General features: G+C 32.0%; 3 protein-coding genes across 3 annotated transcripts; 1 reads left to right on the top strand and 2 right to left on the bottom strand.

Moving 5' to 3' along the window:
- Nucleotides 1-1,147: 1,147 nt before the first annotated feature.
- On the bottom strand, nucleotides 1,148-3,688 carry LOC125862240 (protein TIFY 10A). Its single transcript, XM_049542271.1, has 2 exons — nucleotides 3,454-3,688; nucleotides 1,148-2,038 (listed from the first exon to the last, which is right to left on the bottom strand). The coding sequence occupies exons 1-2, from the start codon at nucleotides 3,608-3,610 to the stop codon at nucleotides 1,446-1,448; spliced, it is 750 nt and encodes a 249-aa protein (XP_049398228.1). The 5' UTR covers nucleotides 3,611-3,688; the 3' UTR covers nucleotides 1,148-1,445.
- A 6,464-nt stretch (nucleotides 3,689-10,152) lies between these two features.
- Nucleotides 10,153-17,089, bottom strand: LOC125862227 (probable polygalacturonase). The gene is made up of 5 exons (XM_049542255.1): nucleotides 16,374-17,089; nucleotides 13,659-13,779; nucleotides 12,103-12,351; nucleotides 11,491-11,644; nucleotides 10,153-10,883 (listed from the first exon to the last, which is right to left on the bottom strand). The coding sequence occupies exons 1-5, from the start codon at nucleotides 16,809-16,811 to the stop codon at nucleotides 10,358-10,360; spliced, it is 1,488 nt and encodes a 495-aa protein (XP_049398212.1). The 5' UTR covers nucleotides 16,812-17,089; the 3' UTR covers nucleotides 10,153-10,357.
- A 1,682-nt stretch (nucleotides 17,090-18,771) lies between these two features.
- On the top strand, nucleotides 18,772-21,341 carry LOC125862236 (photosystem I chlorophyll a/b-binding protein 6, chloroplastic). The gene is made up of 5 exons (XM_049542267.1): nucleotides 18,772-18,921; nucleotides 19,613-19,777; nucleotides 20,082-20,119; nucleotides 20,557-21,071; nucleotides 21,172-21,341. Exons 1-5 carry the CDS (start codon nucleotides 18,875-18,877, stop codon nucleotides 21,187-21,189), a joined length of 783 nt encoding a protein of 260 aa, XP_049398224.1. The 5' UTR covers nucleotides 18,772-18,874; the 3' UTR covers nucleotides 21,190-21,341.
- Nucleotides 21,342-21,653: the final 312 nt, after the last annotated feature.

Raw genomic sequence — 21,653 nt, 5'->3', positions numbered from 1 at the left:
GGGGGGGGGGGGGGGGGGGGGGGGGGGGGGGGGGGGGGTTGAATGTAAGAATATGAAGGAGAAGATTTGGTCAAATTTGAGGGGAGATAAATATGTTTTATGGTCACATTACAAATGTTCTTTAGCTAAATGGCCTTTTCAATTGAGTTAAAAAAAAAAAAGGAAATTGGTAAATGAAATATATGTTATTATAGAGTTTGGATTTGCCATTTCAATCAATCTCTTGCCACTCAATACTATCGTTGGTGTAAATCGTAAGGAGTCTTGATCTCGTACCAAGTCGGGACGTCATTTCATTTTCGTAATTGTAATGAGTGCATTTAATTGAATGAAGAAAAGCCACCAATTTCTGACTTTAATTGGGTATTGTAAACATTATTAGAGTTTGGCCAAGAAGAACAAAGCAAAATGTGCAAAAATTTCTGAAATTATGTATTTGGTCAATTATTGGAGGCCAACAATATGGTCATACCAAATCAATTATACAATATAACATATCATGTGAAACACATATCAAATTATAAATCATAATATAAAATTTCTAGCAGGCATCTTTGACCTTACCCTACTTATAGGTGTACCTTGTTTGATTATTATTTCCATTTCCCATTTTTAAGTTCATATTATTTTGTATATCCATTTTTTTTATGACGGTGATATCTAGACCAGTTGGTTGTGTAAGTTGACTATTTCACTAAATACTTAATAATTTTACACATCAAGGTTAAAATAAATCACCTAACAAGTCATGTTTCTATTAGAATTTGAACTCTGATCTTGTATTTTGAACCTACGATTTAAGTGTATGTTGCTCAAAATTTCCAAAAATGATGTTGTATTCGTGTCAGATCCTCCAAAGTGTATTATTATTGGAGGATTGACATGATCCCGATTTACATTTTTGAAGAGTTCGAGCAATACTTTGAGCTCATCCCATAAGTTCAAATCTTGAAAATGATATCAATTTATTGCTTTATTTCAAGAAAAAACCCTAGAGCCATACAAGAAAATCACAACACAAATACAAATAGAAAGACAAAGTAACTTGCCTTAAGACACTAAAATCAAAAGCAATGAACCTTGATGAGTTTAAATAATAGTACATATATATATGATATGAGGTACTTAGCAACAAACATCCTTAGTCTTGATTACAAAAAAATGTTAAAAATAATATTTCATAGTTAGATCAAAGTGGCTTCAATCAATCTTGAATCCAACCAAAAAAAGAAAGAACAAAAAAAAAAACCAAAAACTTGGTAATCTAATAGTAGTATATCAAAGCAATACTATAATCATCAGGGCAATCTGGTGTACTAAGCTCTGACAGCTTTCCACAGCTCGAACCTGCTACCTTTTGATCACATAACACTAACTTTACCAGTTACGTCACGTCAAGACTCCCCTTCTTCAATCATCAAAAAATGAAATACCAAGAAAAGTAACTAAAAGTATAGCTCAGTTTTAACAAATTGAGCACCTAATCCCAACCATGCCTTGTTTTCCTCATTCTTGGATTTCTTGTTGCTGGAGATTTGGTATGGTGCAATTGATGTTACTCTATCTTTCCTTTTCTCCAAGAATCTTGTAAGTGAATTCCGCCTGGCGATTGGTAAATCAGCAACAGAAGTCTGTGGCATTGACACTTTTGGGAGTTCTTGAATCAATTTGTTACCAAAATTTGCACCAGATTGATCAGCTGTTTTTTGATTCTTCATCATAGTATAAGTGAAGTTGTTTGTGGGGTTTTGTTTGTTGGCTAATTTCATGATCTCATTTGCTTTATCAGCTGGAAAATCATCAAAAACAATGACTTGTCCACCATAAAAAATGGTCATTTGTGCCTTTTCTGGTTGATCAGATATCCAAGATTCAGTCTTTTTTGTGGATTGTTCTTTGGAGAAATCAAATTCTTGAGGGAAAAGATTCATGGGTTTTTGAGGATTTGTTTCAACGGACGACGATGAATCACCTGATTTCTCAATCATTGGCAACAAATTCATAGTAGTTGTAGTGGTGGTAGCAGTTTGTTGAGATCCTGTTTTCAAGAAACATGGAAAGTTTAATCAGTTTCAGAAACCAAATATGAAAAAGTTACAATCTTTGTAACCAGAAACATAAGAACATAGCGGAATTAGAATTTCGAGTTTATGAGGATTTTCAAGAAAACTGTTTGTATTTGTGTTTAAAAGTTTTTAAGTTTTGATCAAAAGCTATTGAGTTGTGTCGAACTTGTAGACAAACTTGTAGCTCCACCCTGTTTAGAAGAGCTACAATCTTTGCAACCATAAACATGAAAAATACTTCCAAAAACCAAAAAGGAGAGGCGGAGTTAAGATCTCGATTTTATGAGTTCTAAATTTCAGAAAAGATAGTTTATTGTTCTATTAATTAGCACTATTTACATATTAAGTAAAAACTTTAAACACAAATAAAAAGTTTTGACCAAAACTATTGAGTTATGTCGAACTCGTCAACAAACTTGTAGCTCATCTTTGCAACCAGAAACATGAAAAAAATACTTCCAAAAACATAAATTTTGAAACTTAATCTTCAAATATCTACTTGATCAGATCTTTAAATATTTTCAAGTTCCCAAAAACTGATCCCGGACTTTCATATTTCACTCACAAAACTTCAATTTTTTTCAAGTAAAATACGCATCCAAACACAACTTCAAAAACTCAGGTTTCAACTTTTTTTTTTTTTTTAAGTTTCAACTTCAAAATCTACACCAAACCTAAGCTAAGTCTTTGCAACCAAAAACATGAACAGAAATACAACAACAACATACCCAGTGAAATCCCAGTAATTGCTACGGGAAGGATAGAATATACGTAGACCTTACCTGTACCTCGAGAAGGTACAGAGGCTGTTTCCGAACAATAAATACTTTTAAAAAACCCAAAAGCTACAATCTTTACAACCATAAACATGAACAAATCCTTTCAAAAACCAAAAAAAGCTACAATCTTTGCAACAAGAAACACAAATAAAAACTCCCCAAAACCAAAAAAGCTATAATCCTTGCAACCAAAAACATGAACAAATCCTTTCAACAACCAAAAAAAGCTACTTACTGTCTCAATTTATATGTCACTTTTTATTTTTCGAAAGTCAATCGGTTTAAGTTTAAACAAAAATTTACACCTGAAATCTTCAAATAAAATGAAATTTATATATTTATAAACTACGTTAAAAAAATATTATAAATCACAATAATTAAAAGATATATGAAAACTTTATGATAAAAAATAAACTAATTTAAATCTCGAAACCCGAAAAGTGTCCCATACCAGAGTAATTTGCAACAAGAAACATGAATAAATACTCCCCAAAACAAAAAAAGCTTCAATCTTTACAACCAAAAACATTATACTAACAAAAAATTATTCACAAAAACATCTATAAAAGTTTAAAAAAATACATTTTTTTTTAAAAAAAAGAACATACCAGTTGGTTCAAAAGTAGTTTTGTAGATACCAAGATTATTAAGATCTCCAACAGAACCTTTTTTCTTCAAGAATTGACTCAAAAGGTTACAAGTCTGAGAAAACTGAGATTTCTGTCCGGCCACCTTGCCGGAATCCACATTTTCCGATAACCCCATTTTGTTTTTCCAGCAACAAAAATGAAATATTTTGAAAAGTTGAAATATCAAGAAATGCTTTTGTGAACTGTTTGGATGAAGAATAATGTTTTGAGTATAATGTGTATATATAAGGGGGTGGGGTGGTGTGGGTAGGGGTAGGGTAGAGAGGGTGAGCTGTGGGGTTTTTTTTAAATTTATTATTATTATTAATGAGAAACACATGTTTGTTTGAATTATTTTTCTGTTTGATTTTGAAAAGGAAATGAAATAATTAAATGACAAAAAGAAAAAAACAAAAAAGTAAAAAGACATATTTCAAACACGTTTTGTATTCTTTCTTGGGAAAATCAAAAAAAGACACTGTTATATTGCGTGTTCCTCGGTTACCTTATATTTTGTAAATTGCCCTTATTCTTCTTTATATTTACGATATTTGCCCTTTCGGAGTAGGGAAAGGGAAAATGAGGGAGGAGATTTAAAGTTGGGGTATCGAAAACTTATCAACAAGACGTTAATAATATAATTAATATTTTAAACTTTTAAATGAGATGATCATATATTTTAATAGAATTTTAGAGCAGATGAAGGTGCTGGGATTGAATCATACCGCCACTCATATTAAAATTTTTTTTTTACATGCTTGGTCTATAAAAATAATTAATTTATTTATGAGTGTTTTTTTTTTTTTAAGATGAAATGATTACAAATATTAGTACAATATAAAATTTAGATAGTCAGCAATTGAGTTAATAAGATTCCACTCTCTTTTCTGTTAACTTTCCCCTTAGTTTCTTTTTTCTTTTGTTCTTTCAATAATGTCTGAATAATCCTTCAACTTATAGTAATTGACTATTAAAATAACTTAATTTTATTTTATGTTTTCTGGTTACAATTTTGATACTTATTTAAAAGTGTGATAGTAGTAAACTTCTAGGAAAGAAATATTCTAAATATTCAAATAATAATAGTTAGATTTATTTAGGACACAATATATCTAAAATTGGATGATCATGAAAGTTAATCAAGGAGAAGCGAAATTGATGATTATGTTAAGTTAAGGTTATTGATATGGTATTTTATCAGTAATTGGATCGACAAATATCGTTGGATAGCTATGAATAAATGAACTGCCTTTATTGAATCTATTCTTACTAAATATATCCTAAGGATAAAAAAGGTCAATTTTTGAAGGTGCTTGAGAATGAGGTTCACAATCTTCGAATTTCTTTCAAAAGACAAAATAAACTTAATTACGAAAGTATTACTTATATCAAATCAAGATAGTGAATTTGCAAATAAAAATACACAATTTGAATTGGTATTTCTTAATTTATGTTCTAGTACCTGATCCGTGACCTAATTTGGTTGGACAACCTGCTGTAAAATAGTTATAATTCTTTATTTCAATGTCAGGTTGACAAACGATTTAGTCCGTTGAAAACTAGATTCGTAGAACTATGTAAATTGTCCTCTAACTCATATATTATAAGATATGCTCATTCCTAATCAAATCGTAAATAATATTTTATGTCAAAACTTCTTTATAATAAAACCGTCACTTAAGATTTTTGTTTCAAAAGCTCCCTTCGGCCTCTAACTTCCATCTAAGAATTTCAAGTGACTTTATATAATTATTCATTAGTATAGTCAACTAATTATCATTATCCGCCGATATCTTAATGATGATTACATGAATTACGATAAATCCACTTATCAAACATAAATTTGTTATTTCAAACATTACAAAATTATGGGGAGTTTACATTCGAAATTTTGTGGGATTCTACCAGAGAAGTTTTTAATTCAATTAGGATTTTTGGATACTACTTTAATTTACCTAAACCCTACATCACTTGAATATGCATCTCGAAAAGTCTATAAACTCATAAAATATTGATCACAAAGATCATATCAAGACACTACACCAAAAATGATATTTACCGACAATTAATTAATAACAATAGCTGAATTGCCACTAGATGTGTTCTTTTAGAGGCAATTAGCACTCTTTATAAATGTCGATAATGCCTATAGCGACATTAAATTCAATGGCAATCAACTAATGTCAGTAAAAACTCTACCTCTCTTTATTAATGTACATAGTTATTGCTGCTAAAAACTATTTTTGTTATAGTGAGATGTGACCGGATTTTTTTTGACAATCAAATACTTAAAATCCACAAAATCATTTTACGAAGAATAAATAATCTCAAAAAAGTTTACATTATTCTTATCTGAAAAGTACGTTATTCTTGAATTACGATGAAATATTAGAAGAGAAGAATTAAGAGATAGATTTATATCCACATATATAAAGGTAGGAAAGGTAAATTCACGTGGCCTCCATCAATTTATTTAAAATCTAACACCATTAAAGTTGTACCATTTTACTCGTGACATATTAAGTAGTGGCAAGTACATAAAGGGGCATTAAAGTTGTAGTACCATTTATTTAAAATCTAACACCATTTTACTCGTGACATATTTTGAGAAGAAAAAAATATTTATCATCATTAGTTATTTATACTAAATTTATGTAATTTTTTGTATTTAAATAATATAGTGAATATATACATTAATTTATAATGTTTAAGTGATAATATTGTATATTCATATTAATGATTATATATTCATTGATTTGATATACTTATATGTGTGAGTTGATACCAAGAACAAAATAATAAGTAGTGTTTTTTCTTCGATATACTAAAGTGAATAAATAAAAAATGAAAATTCACTTGTGAGTTAAAATAAAAAACATACATGAACAATTATTTTTTGTTAGTTTCACATGTTAACTATTAGTTATTCTTTTTATTTCTTATCTAAACTATTACCATCTATGAATTAAAACACGCCTCAAAATTAATTAGTTGATAGCTGAAGTGTGAAACTCATTGAAAAGTAATTGTTCAGGTGTACTTTTTATCATGATCTCTTTATTTGTAATACTAAATAAATAAAAATGAACGAAGAAAGAAATATCATAAATGGATTGATATGTAATACCCTACCTCTATGATCTTATCAAAAAAAAAAATCACCATCAAGAAAACTACATAAAAGTGATTAATTTGGATCGTTTACTTATTCAACATAAAAAAAAAATGTATCACAAGAAAAGTCAAGTTTTTTTCTAGAATCTCATTTATCCAATCACATGTTTGACATAAAATTGGAACTATAGTAAATCAATTTTGAAAAACAAAAATAGTACAAATATTATCTTTAATTAAATGGAAATTCCGCAGAATATGACTTATATGAGTTCATGGTCCCAAATTAGTTGACTCTAAAATATTTAAAAAATAATAATTATTGACTCCAAATTCTTTTTTTGAGTGCTTGGATTATTTATTTTTATTATAACAAATAATTAGGAATAACGTGTTGTTGATTTGGTCTGAAATATTCTCGAATTTTCCTTATTTTTTCCACTTATGATTTAAATAATACTCCCTCCGTCCACAATTAATTGTCATGGTTTCCTTTTTTAGAGTCAAACAATAAGAACTTTAACCAACATTTTACGATGTATATTTTCATCATATTGATATGCAAAAAATTGCAACTTATAGTACTTTTCGTATAGTTTTTGAATATTTAATTTTTTTTTTAAAAATATCGAATTAACGTAATCTAATTTAACTTTAAAAATTAGTCAAATTGACTTTCGAAAAGCGCAACATGACAAATAAAAGTGGACAGAGGGAGTATATAAGTCCTTCACCTAAAAGCTATAGCCTATTAATTGTGACTTATTAAATAATGTTTTTAATTAAGCTTTGCATATAATCTTATACTTTTAATTTATTCCATCAACTTGTGCTCCTTATTCTTTATGTTATCTTTACTTCACTCTAGCACACAACTAATAATAACAATAATATTGAATTATCATATTTTTGCGAGTTTCACATCATAGTTTTCAGTTGTTTACTTTTTTTTAACTTAAACAAGTATTTTTTACGTATTAAAATACACTTAATTTAATAGATTATGATGGTTAAGGTATGAAAAAGGAACAATAGATAGATGTTGACGTACTTAGTTAACTTCAATGTGTGTTTTTTAATACATAGATGATGATAGTCCAAGTAAGAAAATGAAATATAGTGATAGTTCATGCAAGAAAAATAATAATTTATAGTTGGTATGTGAAACTCGCGAAAAAAATAATACTTTAAACGTGTTTTTAATCATTTGTTTGAATAACCATGATAATAATGTTGTCATTGTTAATTTATATTTATCATTAAAAGGATCAAATTTTTTAGGAGTCAGATGTGATTAATCGCGAAAAGTCAGTAATAAGCAAATGAAACACAACAAAGCCTACGTACTAAGGCAGTCTACAAATTCTTACCGTGATCACAAGTTATAATATATTTAAATTTATAGTAAAATATTTAATAAATATCTTAATGCATATACAAAGGTTATTGAATTCTCGTTAATTATATATTATACACACATTTCTAGCGGAAACACTCCTAATTGATTATTTTTATTTTTAAAAATTTAAACTCAAAATCTCCGATTAAATATAAAAAATTCTAAATCATCCTGCCATAACTTATGTCGGTAGAATATTTATTATTGTCAAACAAGAATAAATGTGCTTGTACGTGTTGAAATAATTCAAGAGAAAAAAAAAGATACACAAAATAGGACAAAGAATCATAAATATGGGTGTCCTATATATCTATAGAAAAAAGTATATACAATAAATATAGTGCTAACACATGTTGCACGAGGCATTGGACAAAATAAGATAGGTGACTTATTCAATACATATTTGAACTGCCGAGAATTACGGTGAAATGAATAAAATCACGTTATTTTTATTAGATATGTCAAGTTTGAGTTATAAGTATAACGATAATAACATATCTAGTGAAATTTTTTAAGTGAAGTTTGGAGAGATAAAGAAGCTATACTGGTAATATTTTAAAATATCGAATACCATATAAAATAATATGAATATCGAACACCGAATGAAAATGGAATCTAGATAGTGTTGTACACTTGGTGATGTTTCCGGGAAACATCTTGAAACAATGACCTCTTAGCTTATTCCTTTTTACTTCCTTTTCACAAATAGAACAAAAGTATAATTTTTAAATTTTTTGTTTTTTTTGTTTTTTTTTGTAATATTTAATTTTAAGATTTATGGGTTTGACTTATCGATCTGTAATAATAAAATCTTATAAAGTAGATGGATTTTCTTTGTCAACAATCTAGATATTCTCTAGATGATGCAAAATGTATTTTTCGAGCAAATCCTAGCCGCCGTCGTATTAAGATGAAAAACCTTGTTTACAATATTTATAAGTAGACTCGATTAAATCCAGATCCCATCTTTAAACATAAATCTCAAGTGCAAACTTTGGAAATGAAGAAGCTCTTTAATTATAGATTCTTTTATTCAACGCGAATTCAAATTGATGGGACAACAAATTCTACTAATATTTAATTGAAAGTAGATAAATAATGTTACAATTTTTTTTATTTTTTAAAAAAACTCCATGTCTTAAATTATTGTTGCAAAAGTAATGCTTAAAGAATCTAGATTGTTGAGTAGATTTTTTCATTTTTTTAATTATATATCTTTATATATAATTTTTTCATTTTTTTAATTATATATCTTTAATATATTCTTTTTTGTAGGGAAGAAGACAATTTTTTTAAACCACCACATTTATCTTAACGGAGTTAAACAATTTCCATGCACTTTCCTATATTTGAAAATTGTGCATAAGTGTACCTTCCTGGAAAAAGGGAAGATAAAAAAAATAAATTATATGCAAAAACTTCTTTCCTACTAATAATAGTAATTATTTTATTAAAATTTAAATTAAGTGATTGTATGAAAATTAAAAGTCATGCTTATTGATAAGGATTCGATTTATATATTCTTGAGTAGTTTTGTTTCTTTAAGTTTGTTAAAAGTGAATATTTTTATTTCCGTTAAATATTTAATATATTTGATGAGAACAATGATAATAAATAAAAAAAATTTAGCGAAAATTATAGTAATAAAAGAAATATGTCACTTTGGTTTTAATCCAATAATAACCAAATTAATGTAAAAAAGACAGCCCAATGCATTAAATTCTCGCTAAGTCGCTATGCTTAGAATCCTAAGAAAAATCGGACAACAAAGATTTTATTATACGCAACCTTATCTTGTATTTCTACAAGAGAGTGTTTCCACAGCTCGAACCGATTACAATAACTAAAACAAATATAACAAAGATAGCAGTGCACTAAACTCCCACTATGTGCAAAGTCAGAGAAAGGACCGACCGGACCACAAAGATATATTGTAAATAACTTTATCCTGCAATTCTGTGAGAGAGTGTTTCCATAGCTTGTGCCCCTAACAATAAGCCAAACTAATGTAAAAAAAATCAGTCTGGTGCACTAGAGGACACAGGACCCAATGAAGAGCCGGATCACAAGACTCTATTATATTTGCAACCTTACCTAACATTTCTGCTAGAGGATGTTTCCATAGCTTGAATGCGTGACAATAGCCAAACTAATGTACCACAAAGGACTAGTAAAAACATTAGCTTTATGGAACAAAGATTCTGTACAGGAACAAAGGAACTGTTCTTTACATTAGATCTGTGGGTTTGAATATATCAAAAGGACTTCTTTCTGTATGTATAATGCAGAGAACAAAATGTTAAAAAAAAAAAAAAAAAACACAGCTCGGTGCACTAAGCTCCCACTATGCAGGCAGTCTGTGGAATCAGTTCAAATGTCATAATCTATGTCTGTCGCGTTTTGAGCATCAGAACGTCTGATCAGATGTCCTTGTTCGTCATATAGATCGAGGTTCTTGCAAGGGGCAGGGAAGACAGTCCCTATAACACGACCTTGAACGTAAGCACACTGGAATATATGCTTCTTCTTGTACGTTAACCCAACAGACATATCTCTGAAAGTGACATTTCTCACCCAGATTTCTTTGCTACCGTGGATTTGAACAGGCACGCGAACTCCCTCACCGTGGATTGTTGTGTAGCTTATGTTTTCCAGTAATGGGACAGCTTTGGGGTCAAAACTCTCGTCAGCATGTTCATTGTAATCTGTTTTGATGACGATTCCCACCCTAACGTTTTCAAATGTCAAGTTCTTGTATGTTATATCTCGAACGTATCCTCCTCTTCCAGGTGCTGTTTTGATGCGTACAGCACGTCTTGAGTTCCAGATAAAGAGGTTTTCCACAGTGACATTTGACACTCCACCAGACATCTCACTTCCTATTGATACACCCGCACTGCCATGTAGTTCACTCAGAGTTAGATCCTAGTAATATATATACTCAAACATGGCCTCCACTGCCACTGGCAAGCACTCCAACTTTGTGAGTGCACATCTAGATACCTCAACGGGCAACTAAACACTCCAACTCGTCCCCATTGTGTCTCGTAGACACCCTAAGCTGACGTGACACAATTTTTGGAGCTTTCTAGATGATTATTTTGTACGTTGGAGTGTTTAACTGACACAATGGAAGACAAGTTGAGGTGTCTATATGTGCACTCTCAAAGTTGGAATGCTCACTTGCCAGTTGAGGCCAAGTCTGAGCGTCTCTTTATGTGTTATGCCTTAACGACAATCAATCAACTAAACTTCAGTCCGATAATAGTTGTAAGATGTTACTAAAACGATCGTTGACCAAAAAAAGGTTACGCCTCATCAAACCAACAAGTGGCTGACCAGAAGGCCAACTGTGAATGCTCAAAGAACATTTGCTCAAATGTAAGAAAAGAAAAAAGGGGTTTGATTTTTTGAACATCAATAACACCCCCGGATGCAATTGTTGTCAGACACATCCAATCATGAAAGAAATGTAAATGCTCAGGCCTATATGGAAACCTCACCTGACATTGGAACGGATGACAAGGTTTCGAATGAGTATATTCTTTGAAGGTCGTCCATAAGCAATTCCATACTGATCCCATCCACTCTTTATTGCGATGCCATCATCACCGACGCTGATGTAACAGTTCTCTATCAACACATCTTCACAAGAATCTGCTCACTCCATGAACATACATTAGAAGCTTATACTGAGTGGCTGGCAACAGGAAATAAGTAAGTATAAAAAAGTATAAGAGTGGATATTAGAGTTTTTTAGAGTAATGTCAACATCAGACGCATTGCATTTCAGCAAAAACCCTGTCCAGAACTTATTTTTTTGGCTAAAAAAGGATCGCCTTGAGCTGAAAGATACAGCAAATTAATATGTCAAAACTTGAGCTGCTTAACCAACAACAACATACCCAATGTAGTCCCACAAGTGGGGTCTGGGAAGGGTAGGATCTACGCAGACCTTACCCCTACCTTGTGGGGAAGGGAGGCAGTTTCCAATAGACCCTCGATTCAGAAGAGAAGTTTTTGAAGCAGGGAAAATATGGTAGCAAAATAGATATGTCTATGTTGGCTATGTCTTAACTAACCCTTAAATATATTTAAACCTATCGAAGACTCACCTGGATCTATGCCATCAGTATTCGGAGCCCCAGCAATGGGTGCCAGAATTGTAACGTTCCTAATTGTTACATTCTTGCAGTCATATGGATGGAGTGTCCAAAAGGGAGAATCTTGTAAAGTTATATTTGATATTAGTATGTCAGTAGACCACATGATCTGCACGAGCGGTCCTCGGGTATGGTTAAGAAGCTTCTGCCGGAATTTCTTCCACCATGCTTGACCCTGCCCATTAATAGTACCATTATGCCCTGTTAAAGGAAACAACATATGCATAATTAGATCCAGAGGTTGTTCCTGTATACTTTCACAAGCATTCAGAATACTTCAATCTAGAAAATCTGCCAAGTTATATTTGAGCATGTAGTAGGCACAAGATGCCTTTATTATTACTAAACCTTTAAGAAACATGCAGCACATCTTGTAAAGAATATCGATGAATGTGTGAAGGCAGAATCAATTAAGCAACCATAAATAAAGAGGTTAAGTTTCGTTTTGCCAAATATCTCTGAAATTTTTATGAAGATGGAATCATTAAGAAAACAACACCTCCATTTTTGGCACCAAGAAAACTTTGGATCATCTCTTTCTCCTAGGGGTGACGGTTTTTGGTTCTTCATTGGTACATATCAAATACCGAACCAAATTAGTTCGGTTTGATTTTTTCAAATTCGGTTCAGTATGATTAATACTCCCTTAATGCCTAGGAAAAAGGGTAATTTGCTCTTGAATACATGAGATGATGTGAATTCTGCTCATATAGCATTTTTAACTTCATATAGCAAATTACATGAAGCATTACTTCATATTTTGGATGATGAATGATTTGAATATCAACTTTGCCTACACAGTTCACTATATATGTTTGATAACACGCCAAGATCATCGCAATGCCAATAATTAGAACATAGGACAATCAACAAGAAGCACAATCACATGTGCATGTTGTTGCAAAGTTTTGCAACAAAGCTAGGAAAACAGAGTTCTGGTGTCTGAAAGCTCGGTTCTTCGGCTAACCAAAATACCAGGACACTAAAACCGAGAACCCAACCGAATTAATTTGGTCCAGTTTTTATGCCCACCCCTGCTTTCTCCCCAAAGTTTCCTTCATTTAAGAGACAATAATTTCGATTACAATAATACTAAAAAAGAAGCTCTTTAGCAGTACTAAGCACCAGCAATTGACGGCCCCTGGAGGAAAACTATGACTATAGAATCATACATGGACTTGCCACATGAGCGATTTCAATGATTTGCATCACTTAACTAACAGAAAAAAAGATCCAAAAACAGATAAAACTCAAATTTCCAGCAAAAACAACAGTAATAGCAAGAAATCATCAAAGGATAACAATACAACTAACTACATAGCTAGTGTAATCCCACAAGTGGGGTCTGGGGAGAGTAGGATGTACACAGACCTTACCCCAACCTAGGTGGGGTAGAGAGGCTGTTTCCAATAAACAACAAAAGAAATAAATCAAGGACTTCAAAATTTTAAAACATTGAGCTGTTTATGAGAGCTATAATTTCAAACTGAGGTCAGAGTCAAAAGCACCTGTGATTATCACGTCTTTCAGTTTTTGTCCATGGATTAAACTTCCATAGCGTGGTCCACGATGTTCTCTTCCATACCCATATGAAGGTAAGGGAGGCATGAGAGGCCAGTACTTCTCATCCTGTTGAATGCCACAAATACAAATAGAAATACAGAAATAAAATAGCTGCTGTTAATTACTCTACTAAAAGATGAAAAACCAGGCTTCAAATTAAGGGAGGTTACTCATGTTCCAGATGAGACGTTATCAAGTTATTTTGATAGTCGAGAAAACAATTGCGAGAGAACAATATTTCCATAAGTTGGCAGAGAAATGTCAATGTAGTGACAAAATTGTAGTTCACTTTCCTTTAGCTAATTATAACTAGCAAACAAAAGTGAACTTTGCAGGCAAAACTGTTTCCACATAAAATGTTCCCTAGACAACATTGCTCGGAACTGACAAGTAAATTGATGATTCTTAAGTTAAACTAGTCGGAACAACCAATTCATTTGTAAAGAATACATATTTTGTATGCAACACGGCTATTCTAATGCACTTCCTCATGTCTGTTACTTCCATGAAAAGGTCCTTATTCAATTCCCCTATCATGACTAGCAAAAACACAGAGATACACACACTCGGCAATTCGATCTGAAAATTATTTAGTTATGGTTTTGTCTTGTTTTACTTTTTAACAATGCATATTTGGATTTGGTTTTGGATGAATCAGATTAGTGTGTGCTAGAAGGATTGTTTATGAAGAACAGTCTATTGGCTTCTTCTTTTTAACTTTTGTTTCCAGAAAGCAGAACCAGCTTTCTGTTTGGCTTGTCCACTGAAACGATTTGCACTTGAATCACTTATATTTACATCAATTCCTTAGGGTCAACCTAATTTAAAGATGAAGAATTAACTACAGAATTTTGCAGGCATCAACGGAATTACGTCACTCCCTTTTGAGTTTGTTAGAAGAGGCAATGCTTCAAAATTAGAGTAGGGGCCTTATGGACAATCAACGTTTTATCACGTACCGGCATAACAACCTTAGGAGAGTCGTCTCAAGGCTCTAACTCGTGGCAGACTGCAGGCTACACAAGATGCACAGAGGAAATACAAACCAGCGTATTGTGCTATCTAAATTATAAGAAAGAGAGCAAAATATAACACCCAGACATTTAAATGTATAACGTATAACCTCCAAGAACTAGGCTATGAATCTAGAAGGCTACAAAATTTTAGATCGTAAAGTCTCTTTGCTGAAAAAAGTTGGAAAATGAAGATAGCTAAGCTCTATATTAGAACCTTCTAGGAGAACCGTAAGATATATGAAGATGAAACATAGAATTAAAATAGGATGGTTGAAATGGATGAGTGCTATGGGAGTGTAATGCGATAGGAGGATGCCGACAAAAGCAGAGGAAGATTCGGAATTTTAATTTGATGGGTTCAATCTTTATGATTTTCCTACTATACTTATTACACTTTTAGACTTATAAGTTCAAATATAATATTTACTGAAAAATTACTAAGCTCCATAGAAAATATTGGGTTCAATTGAACCCTTAGTTTGTTAGCTACATTCACCCCTGCACATAAGTGAAAAGCATGTTCCACAAAACGGTTGTAAAACCAAAATTGTTACATGGTGAATATTGAGTCTCTAAGGTGAAAAAATATCCACAAGACGAGTGTTGCAAAAACGTGGATGTTAAGATGGATGTGCAGATCTGACAGATGGTAAGATAGGGTCGTTTGAGATGGTGTCGCTAGGTGGATCATAATATAAAAGGTCAGAGTGTTATCCGCAAAGAATACTACAAATGGAATTTTCATCCACCATCATCACAAGAAACTGCAATAATCCTCACCTCTGAACAGTAAACATAAATTAGGAAATACATCCAGACAAGATAATAGAAACTGTAAAAAGATAGCACAGGTGAGGTGTTAGCAAACCATGGTTGGGAGTCAGGTAGTTTTTCATTTTTTTTATTAGGTATGGTTGGAGTGAAGTAGTTGTACCTTTTAAGCTTTCAGCTCCTTTATCACAATACAACTTAAATAGCTCTCCCGTTCTCTTTCTCTCTATTTCATCATCTTCTTAAAAACAGATGATTGATTACTGATTTTAACGAAATCAACAGCGTCTCTCACTTCTCATCAATCCAAAATAAACTCAATTAATCCAAAGCTAGCTGGACTATCAGTATCAAACAAATCCAAGCTACTTCCCCAATCCACCAATAATCATAAAAGACTTCCATAACTAACACTAAACAATTAGCTTGGTGATTTCCTCCCATCTATCCTATCCTAGCCTCAACGGAGCCTGTGCTGGTGGGAGGTAGCAATACCCATGAAATCAGTCCAAGTGCGCCCAAACTGAACACCACCAACGCTGCGGTTATAAAAAATACAAAAGTAACACTAAGTTATGTTGCTTGGACTCTCCAAAACTGATGCTGCATCCATGTCAAAGCCTTCGAAAACACAGAACTTTTGAAGGATCCAACAACATCTTTGAAGAGTCCAAGCAACATAGACACTAAGCAATTAGCACTATCTGAAACTCAAAAGGTCTAAGCAAAGCCAACCAAACAATCAAATAAGAAACCACATACATACAATTAGCATAAATGAGAACAACAACATGAAACTTGCTAAGTTCATTGAGCAAAGATTAAAACTTTTAATGCTATAACATATGAGTAATAAACTTGCTAAAAACTTACATCAATACCCAATATAACAGTTCCCTCAGCAAGGAACAGAGTCATATGGCTAGTAAGATTAAACGGCGCCGTCAGCCAATATCCCGGTGGCACATTGAGCTGCCCTCCACCTTTTTTCCCAAGTTTAGCAATAGCTAATATTGCCTTCTCAAACGCCTCCGTATTAACAGTTACACCATCCCCAACCCCACCAAAGTCCGTCAAGTTAAACGCCACCGGCCGGAACTTCGGCACCTCCCTCGCCGGAAAAACCCGCCGGAAAATCAAGATTCCGGCAGTAGCATCAACCTGCCACCAGAAAACGGTTACCAAGAACGCGATCCACACAGCAGTGACAATGACTTTGTGGGTGGTGAAAACTGACGGCACCCATCGACGTGGGTGGTGATGGGGTTGCGTCCACCGCCACCAAAACGACGATGTTACTGTCTCCACCATATAATATATCAAAAAAGAATTAATCTTGGGATCTTAATCCAGAAAATTAAGAACAAACCAATTCCTAGAACCAATCAAAGATTCAATTTTTATACTTTTTTTTTCTTCTAAAAATTGCCAAGTAGAAAAACCAAGAAATCAAATGGGGTTTAAAGATTCATCAATGGAGTTTCAAGAATTGGAAGGTGAAGTGTAGTGGTCAGGATGAGTGGAATGGTTGAGGGAGATGGTGATGGGTTTAAGTGGAATGAGTACATTCAAAGGAAGAAGAAGAAGATTAGAACAATATTGATTTTGATTAACACAAAAAGGTTTAGTGTTAATCAATGTGACGCGTAGCCTAATCTATTTAGGATTTTGCTTAAAGTTCATGTTAAACAAAATACATAGTAATACATAAATACCCATTTATTTGGACCCCATCTCACATCTACGTCCTTAAATTGAACATACTACGTGTCATAATACATACGAATCCCACATACTATGTTGTGTAGAACGTGAATTATCATATATGATGTCAAATAGAATGTGTGTACTTGTTCAATTGTATACAAATTTAAGTGTTTATTTATACATAGAGGCCGGATGAAATCAAGTTAAATGACATGTTTATATATTATGTTTAGAGAAAAACACGTCTAAACTATCACATTTTCACAATTTCTCATATTTAAACTCTGAAAACAATCTATAAAAAGAAGTAATGTAAGTTATAAAAATAAAGTTAAAAAAAGCAACAAATAGTAACAGAACAACACTACAAAATAATACTATAATCTATAATCAAACCACAAAAAAAACAACTAATAATAATATAAATTAAAGAACATTCAATATAATATTCATTTTTAACCAATGTAATTTTTCATAGAGGATCATTAAACTATAATATTCATTTTAAACCAAAGTCACTTAATTTTATGTTATATAATATAAAATAAACCCATAAAACTCTCACTATAGTAACAAAAAGGTACATATTAGACACTTTACTTAAAAAGAAAAAAAGAAAACTTTCTTTAAATTTGATCTCTAAAAAAAAGAGTTCCAAAGTGAAATAAATAAATAAGCTAGTAGTAGATAATTTAGGAGTATATCTATTTTGTTAAATGCTAATAAATGAAGTAGAATTAAATATGTAAATAATCAATTTAACTACCAAAAAACGATAAATTTAATTAGGCTAAATGTAGCTATCAATTTACTATGCACATCACTTCACAAACATCAATGCTCAATTAAGTCAGTCAACTTGAAAACTTGGTGGATTTTAGAATTGTTTTTGTTCAAGTTTGGAAAGAAATTTAATTTGTTAATTATTATAGCCAAGATATTTTCCTACTAATTATAATTAATTAATTAATTAATTAATGTGATATAAATATATACTCTATCTAATTTCACTACAACAAAAATAACTTGTAGCGGTAATACATATGCACATTACCAAAGAGTGATAAACTTTTTATCGACATTAGTTAATTGTCATTGAATCCAATGTCACTATAGATTTTAGGGACATTTACAAAGACTAATACCAAACATATTTAGTGATAATTTATCCGACACACTCTTAAGAAAATTTTAATTAGAGGTGTATTTTACTCAACTAATCTTAGTAATGATACTTTGGAATTTTAAAATCTAACTAATTAATATTACTTTATATAGTTATTTAAAGTAACTAAACTCTCTTGATTTGCGAAAATGGAAAAGTTAAATGAAATATTTATTTTTGATACAAGGGTCAAGTAAAATGAAACAGAAGGACTACGACATATCCAGTGTAATGGTCTAGAAGGGTTATTCTATCTTGAGAAGGTAGAGACTATTTTCGATAAACTCTCTGTTCAAGTAAAACATATCAATTTTGTAAAAAAAAATAATCTTCTATTTCTGATTGGTCCATTTTTTGTGTTGTTGTAGTATGCTTCATCATCCATTTCACAATCTATGTAGATAAGCTTTTTGTCCTAAAAAACCAGATGGCCAAAAACATTATACATTTCTCTTTTTTTTAAAATTACACATTGCCTTTGTTTTAGTCCTCATTTTCTTCCATGGCTTTAGCCATTCACTCCACAGCTTTTTCTAGCATCCCAATCAGGTCAGTACATAAATTTAGCATTTTTTTTACTTTTTTTTGCTGTTAATTTGGTTGCATATTGAATACAAAATTTGTTAAATTGTGTGACCATCTTATCTAAAAGCTTAAGTTGGTAGAGAGAGTGTTATTTTAGTTGCTCAATTATGTTATATGTTTCAATTTGCCGCCTCTGATTCTTTTTCATGAATCAAACATGTGGAAATGCTTTTTGCCTTTTGGGTTGTAGTTATATACATTGTATTGAATTGTGTGACTATTTTATCTAAAATATAACGCTATTAGAGATAACACATTATTAGTTACTCACTTATATTATATGTCTAAATGTGTCACCTCATTTGTGGGTCTGATTCTTTTTCATGAATCAAAAACGTGAAAATGTTTTTTGCTATTTGGGTTGCGGTTGTATATATCATGTTGAATTGTGTGACAATCTCATCTGAATTCTTAATTAGAGAGAGAACACTTTTAGTTACTCAAGTATATTAGTAGTATGTTTTAACATACCCTCTCACCTGTGAGTCTAATTCTTTTTCATTATTCAAACGTTGAAATGCATTTTTGCCTTTTAGGCCTATATAACTACCATATTGAATCACGTGATCGTCTCCTCTGAATGATTAAACTATTAGATCGTTAATTACTTAATTATATTATGTCTCAACGAATTCTGGTTTTTTTCTTGATTCAGGGAGCTACCAACAAAAACTTTTTCTGGGAAATTTACAACATGTGTGTTGTCTAGAAAAAGTAAATTGTATGCTGGTAAAGAAGTTTCAAGTGTTTGTGAACCACTTCCTCCAGATAGGCCATTATGGTTTCCTGGAAGTTCACCTCCAGAATGGCTTGATGGCAGGTTACATTAACCTCGTACTTTCTCCGTTTCAATTTATTTGTCTTACTTTTCTTTTTAGTCTATTTTTTAAAAAAAGGACGTCTCTTTCCTTTTTTAACAACTTAAACTTTACACGTGACATGTTTAAGACCATGAGACTGAAGACACAAGATTCAAAAGTCGTGTTTACTTTCTTAAATTCTGTGTCAAGACAAAACCAGACAAAAAAAATGAAACGGAGGCAATGTCTTTTTAGTGTATTTTCTTCTTTCTAAGTGGTTCATTTTGCAGATTTTTTATTTGTTTTCTTGTTCTTGAATTGCAGTTTGCCTGGAGATTTTGGCTTTGATCCACTGGGATTAGGTACATAACATATAAGTTACTATTGAAAATTATGAGAAAGATTGAATTTTGATGCAATTCTTGGAGAAAAATGAGGAAAATTACATATCAGATTCAAGTTTTAGTAGGGTCGGAAAACTTATCCAACGAGGAATTTCACTACCTTAGGACCGTTATAGTTACAATTTGGTCACTAGCTCCCCTGTTATCAGGTTTCTAACTTCCTTGACCTTCGGGCACTGAGTAGGCATTAGCCTCTATACATGGTCTTAACACTTTATGGTGGCTTGTGTTTTTGGTAAACAATTGCCCGGACATGGTCAGTCCTACTTTTTGATGAGAAGTTAGATCCAGATAGACCGTATCTTGTAAATTAGAAATTCGTTCTGTTCATTTCATTTATCCTTTCGTTTGTATTCTTTAATGACCGATAACTGTTTTTTTTTCCGTTTTTTAAGGGTCTGATCCAGAGTTACTGAAATGGTTTGCTCAGGCTGAGCTAATACACAGCAGATGGGCAATGTTAGCAGTAGCTGGAATTCTAATCCCAGAATGGCTCGAAAGTCTTGGATTCATCGACAACTTTTCATGGTATGATGCTGGTGAAAGAGAGTATTTTGCAGATTCGACAACTTTATTTGTGGTGCAACTAGCCTTAATGGGATGGGTCGAGGGTCGTAGATGGGCTGATATTGTCAATCCAGGATGTGTTGACATTGAACCAAAAGTACCTCACAAGAAGAAACCAAAAACAGATGTTGGATATCCTGGTGGATTATGGTTTGATCCATTTATGTGGGGAAGAGGATCACCCGAACCGGTTATGGTGTTGAGAACTAAGGAGATCAAGAATGGTAGACTTGCTATGTTAGCCTTCGTTGGCTTTTGTTTTCAAGCTGTGTATACTGGACAAGGTCCTATTGAGAATCTAATGTCACATCTTGCTGATCCTGGCCATAACAACATATTCGCGGTACGAAAATTTATCATCATCTTGACAATTTTCAAGAATGTTGAGTTCAAATTATATGTGATTTGTTCATTCTTAACATTCATTTTGTTTGTTTTTGTAGGCTTTTACATCCCAATGATGGTTTTATATTCAAGATATAGAAGAGATTTATGATGTTGATGTTGATGTATTCATGTAAATGGAAAGGTTTCTGTAATTCATTCTTGACAAATATGACAAATCTGTATATTACTCCGTTCGTTTCAATTTATTTGTCTTACTTTCCTTTTAGTGATATGTTTAAGACTAGAAGATCTACACATCTTTACTTTTAACACCGCAAGAGAGTCAAAAGTTCGTGTCAAGTCAAAACTAGATAAACAAATTCAAACGAAGGGAGTATTATACACTGATTTTTGTTGTAGTCTTGAATCTAGAACTCAATGATTGGTTATGAAGGATGTGATGAAATGCAATTACGAGGTATGTGCAAACTGATCAAGACATTAATTACCCGTCATTCTAAGACATGTGGGGTATATAGTCAAATCTTGATGGGCACTTATAACCCGATACATGTAATGGTGGAAGGTAGTAGGTACC

This window comes from Solanum stenotomum, chromosome 4, assembly GCF_019186545.1.
Source record: "Solanum stenotomum isolate F172 chromosome 4, ASM1918654v1, whole genome shotgun sequence".
In the NCBI taxonomy this organism is placed as follows: Eukaryota; Viridiplantae; Streptophyta; class Magnoliopsida; order Solanales; family Solanaceae; genus Solanum; species Solanum stenotomum.
Note: the sequence above shows the minus strand (reverse complement) of the source record. Positions and strands in the feature narration are given on the sequence as shown.

What these genes read in the sequence shown, in the direction of transcription:
- LOC125862236 (XM_049542267.1), top strand. Translation starts at nt 18,875, where the DNA reads ATGGCTTTAGCCATTCACTCCACAGCTTTTTCTAGCATCCCAATCAG. An exon ending in TTTTCTAGCATCCCAATCAG is followed by an intron (nt 18,922 to 19,612) that starts GTCAGTACATAA and finishes TTCTTGATTCAG; the next exon opens with GGAGCTACCAACAAAAACTT. An exon ending in CCAGAATGGCTTGATGGCAG is followed by an intron (nt 19,778 to 20,081) that starts GTTACATTAACC and finishes CTTGAATTGCAG; the next exon opens with TTTGCCTGGAGATTTTGGCT.
- LOC125862227 (XM_049542255.1), bottom strand. Translation starts at nt 16,811, where the DNA reads ATGGTGGAGACAGTAACATCGTCGTTTTGGTGGCGGTGGACGCAACCC. An exon ending in CTGTTATATTGGGTATTGAT is followed by an intron (nt 13,780 to 16,373) that starts GTAAGTTTTTAG and finishes GGCATTCAACAG; the next exon opens with GATGAGAAGTACTGGCCTCT. An exon ending in GTCATCCGTTCCAATGTCAG is followed by an intron (nt 10,884 to 11,490) that starts GTGAGGTTTCCA and finishes ACTACATGGCAG; the next exon opens with TGCGGGTGTATCAATAGGAA.
- LOC125862240 (XM_049542271.1), bottom strand. Translation starts at nt 3,610, where the DNA reads ATGGGGTTATCGGAAAATGTGGATTCCGGCAAGGTGGCCGGACAGAAA. An exon ending in AACTACTTTTGAACCAACTG is followed by an intron (nt 2,039 to 3,453) that starts GTATGTTCTTTT and finishes TCTTGAAAACAG; the next exon opens with GATCTCAACAAACTGCTACC.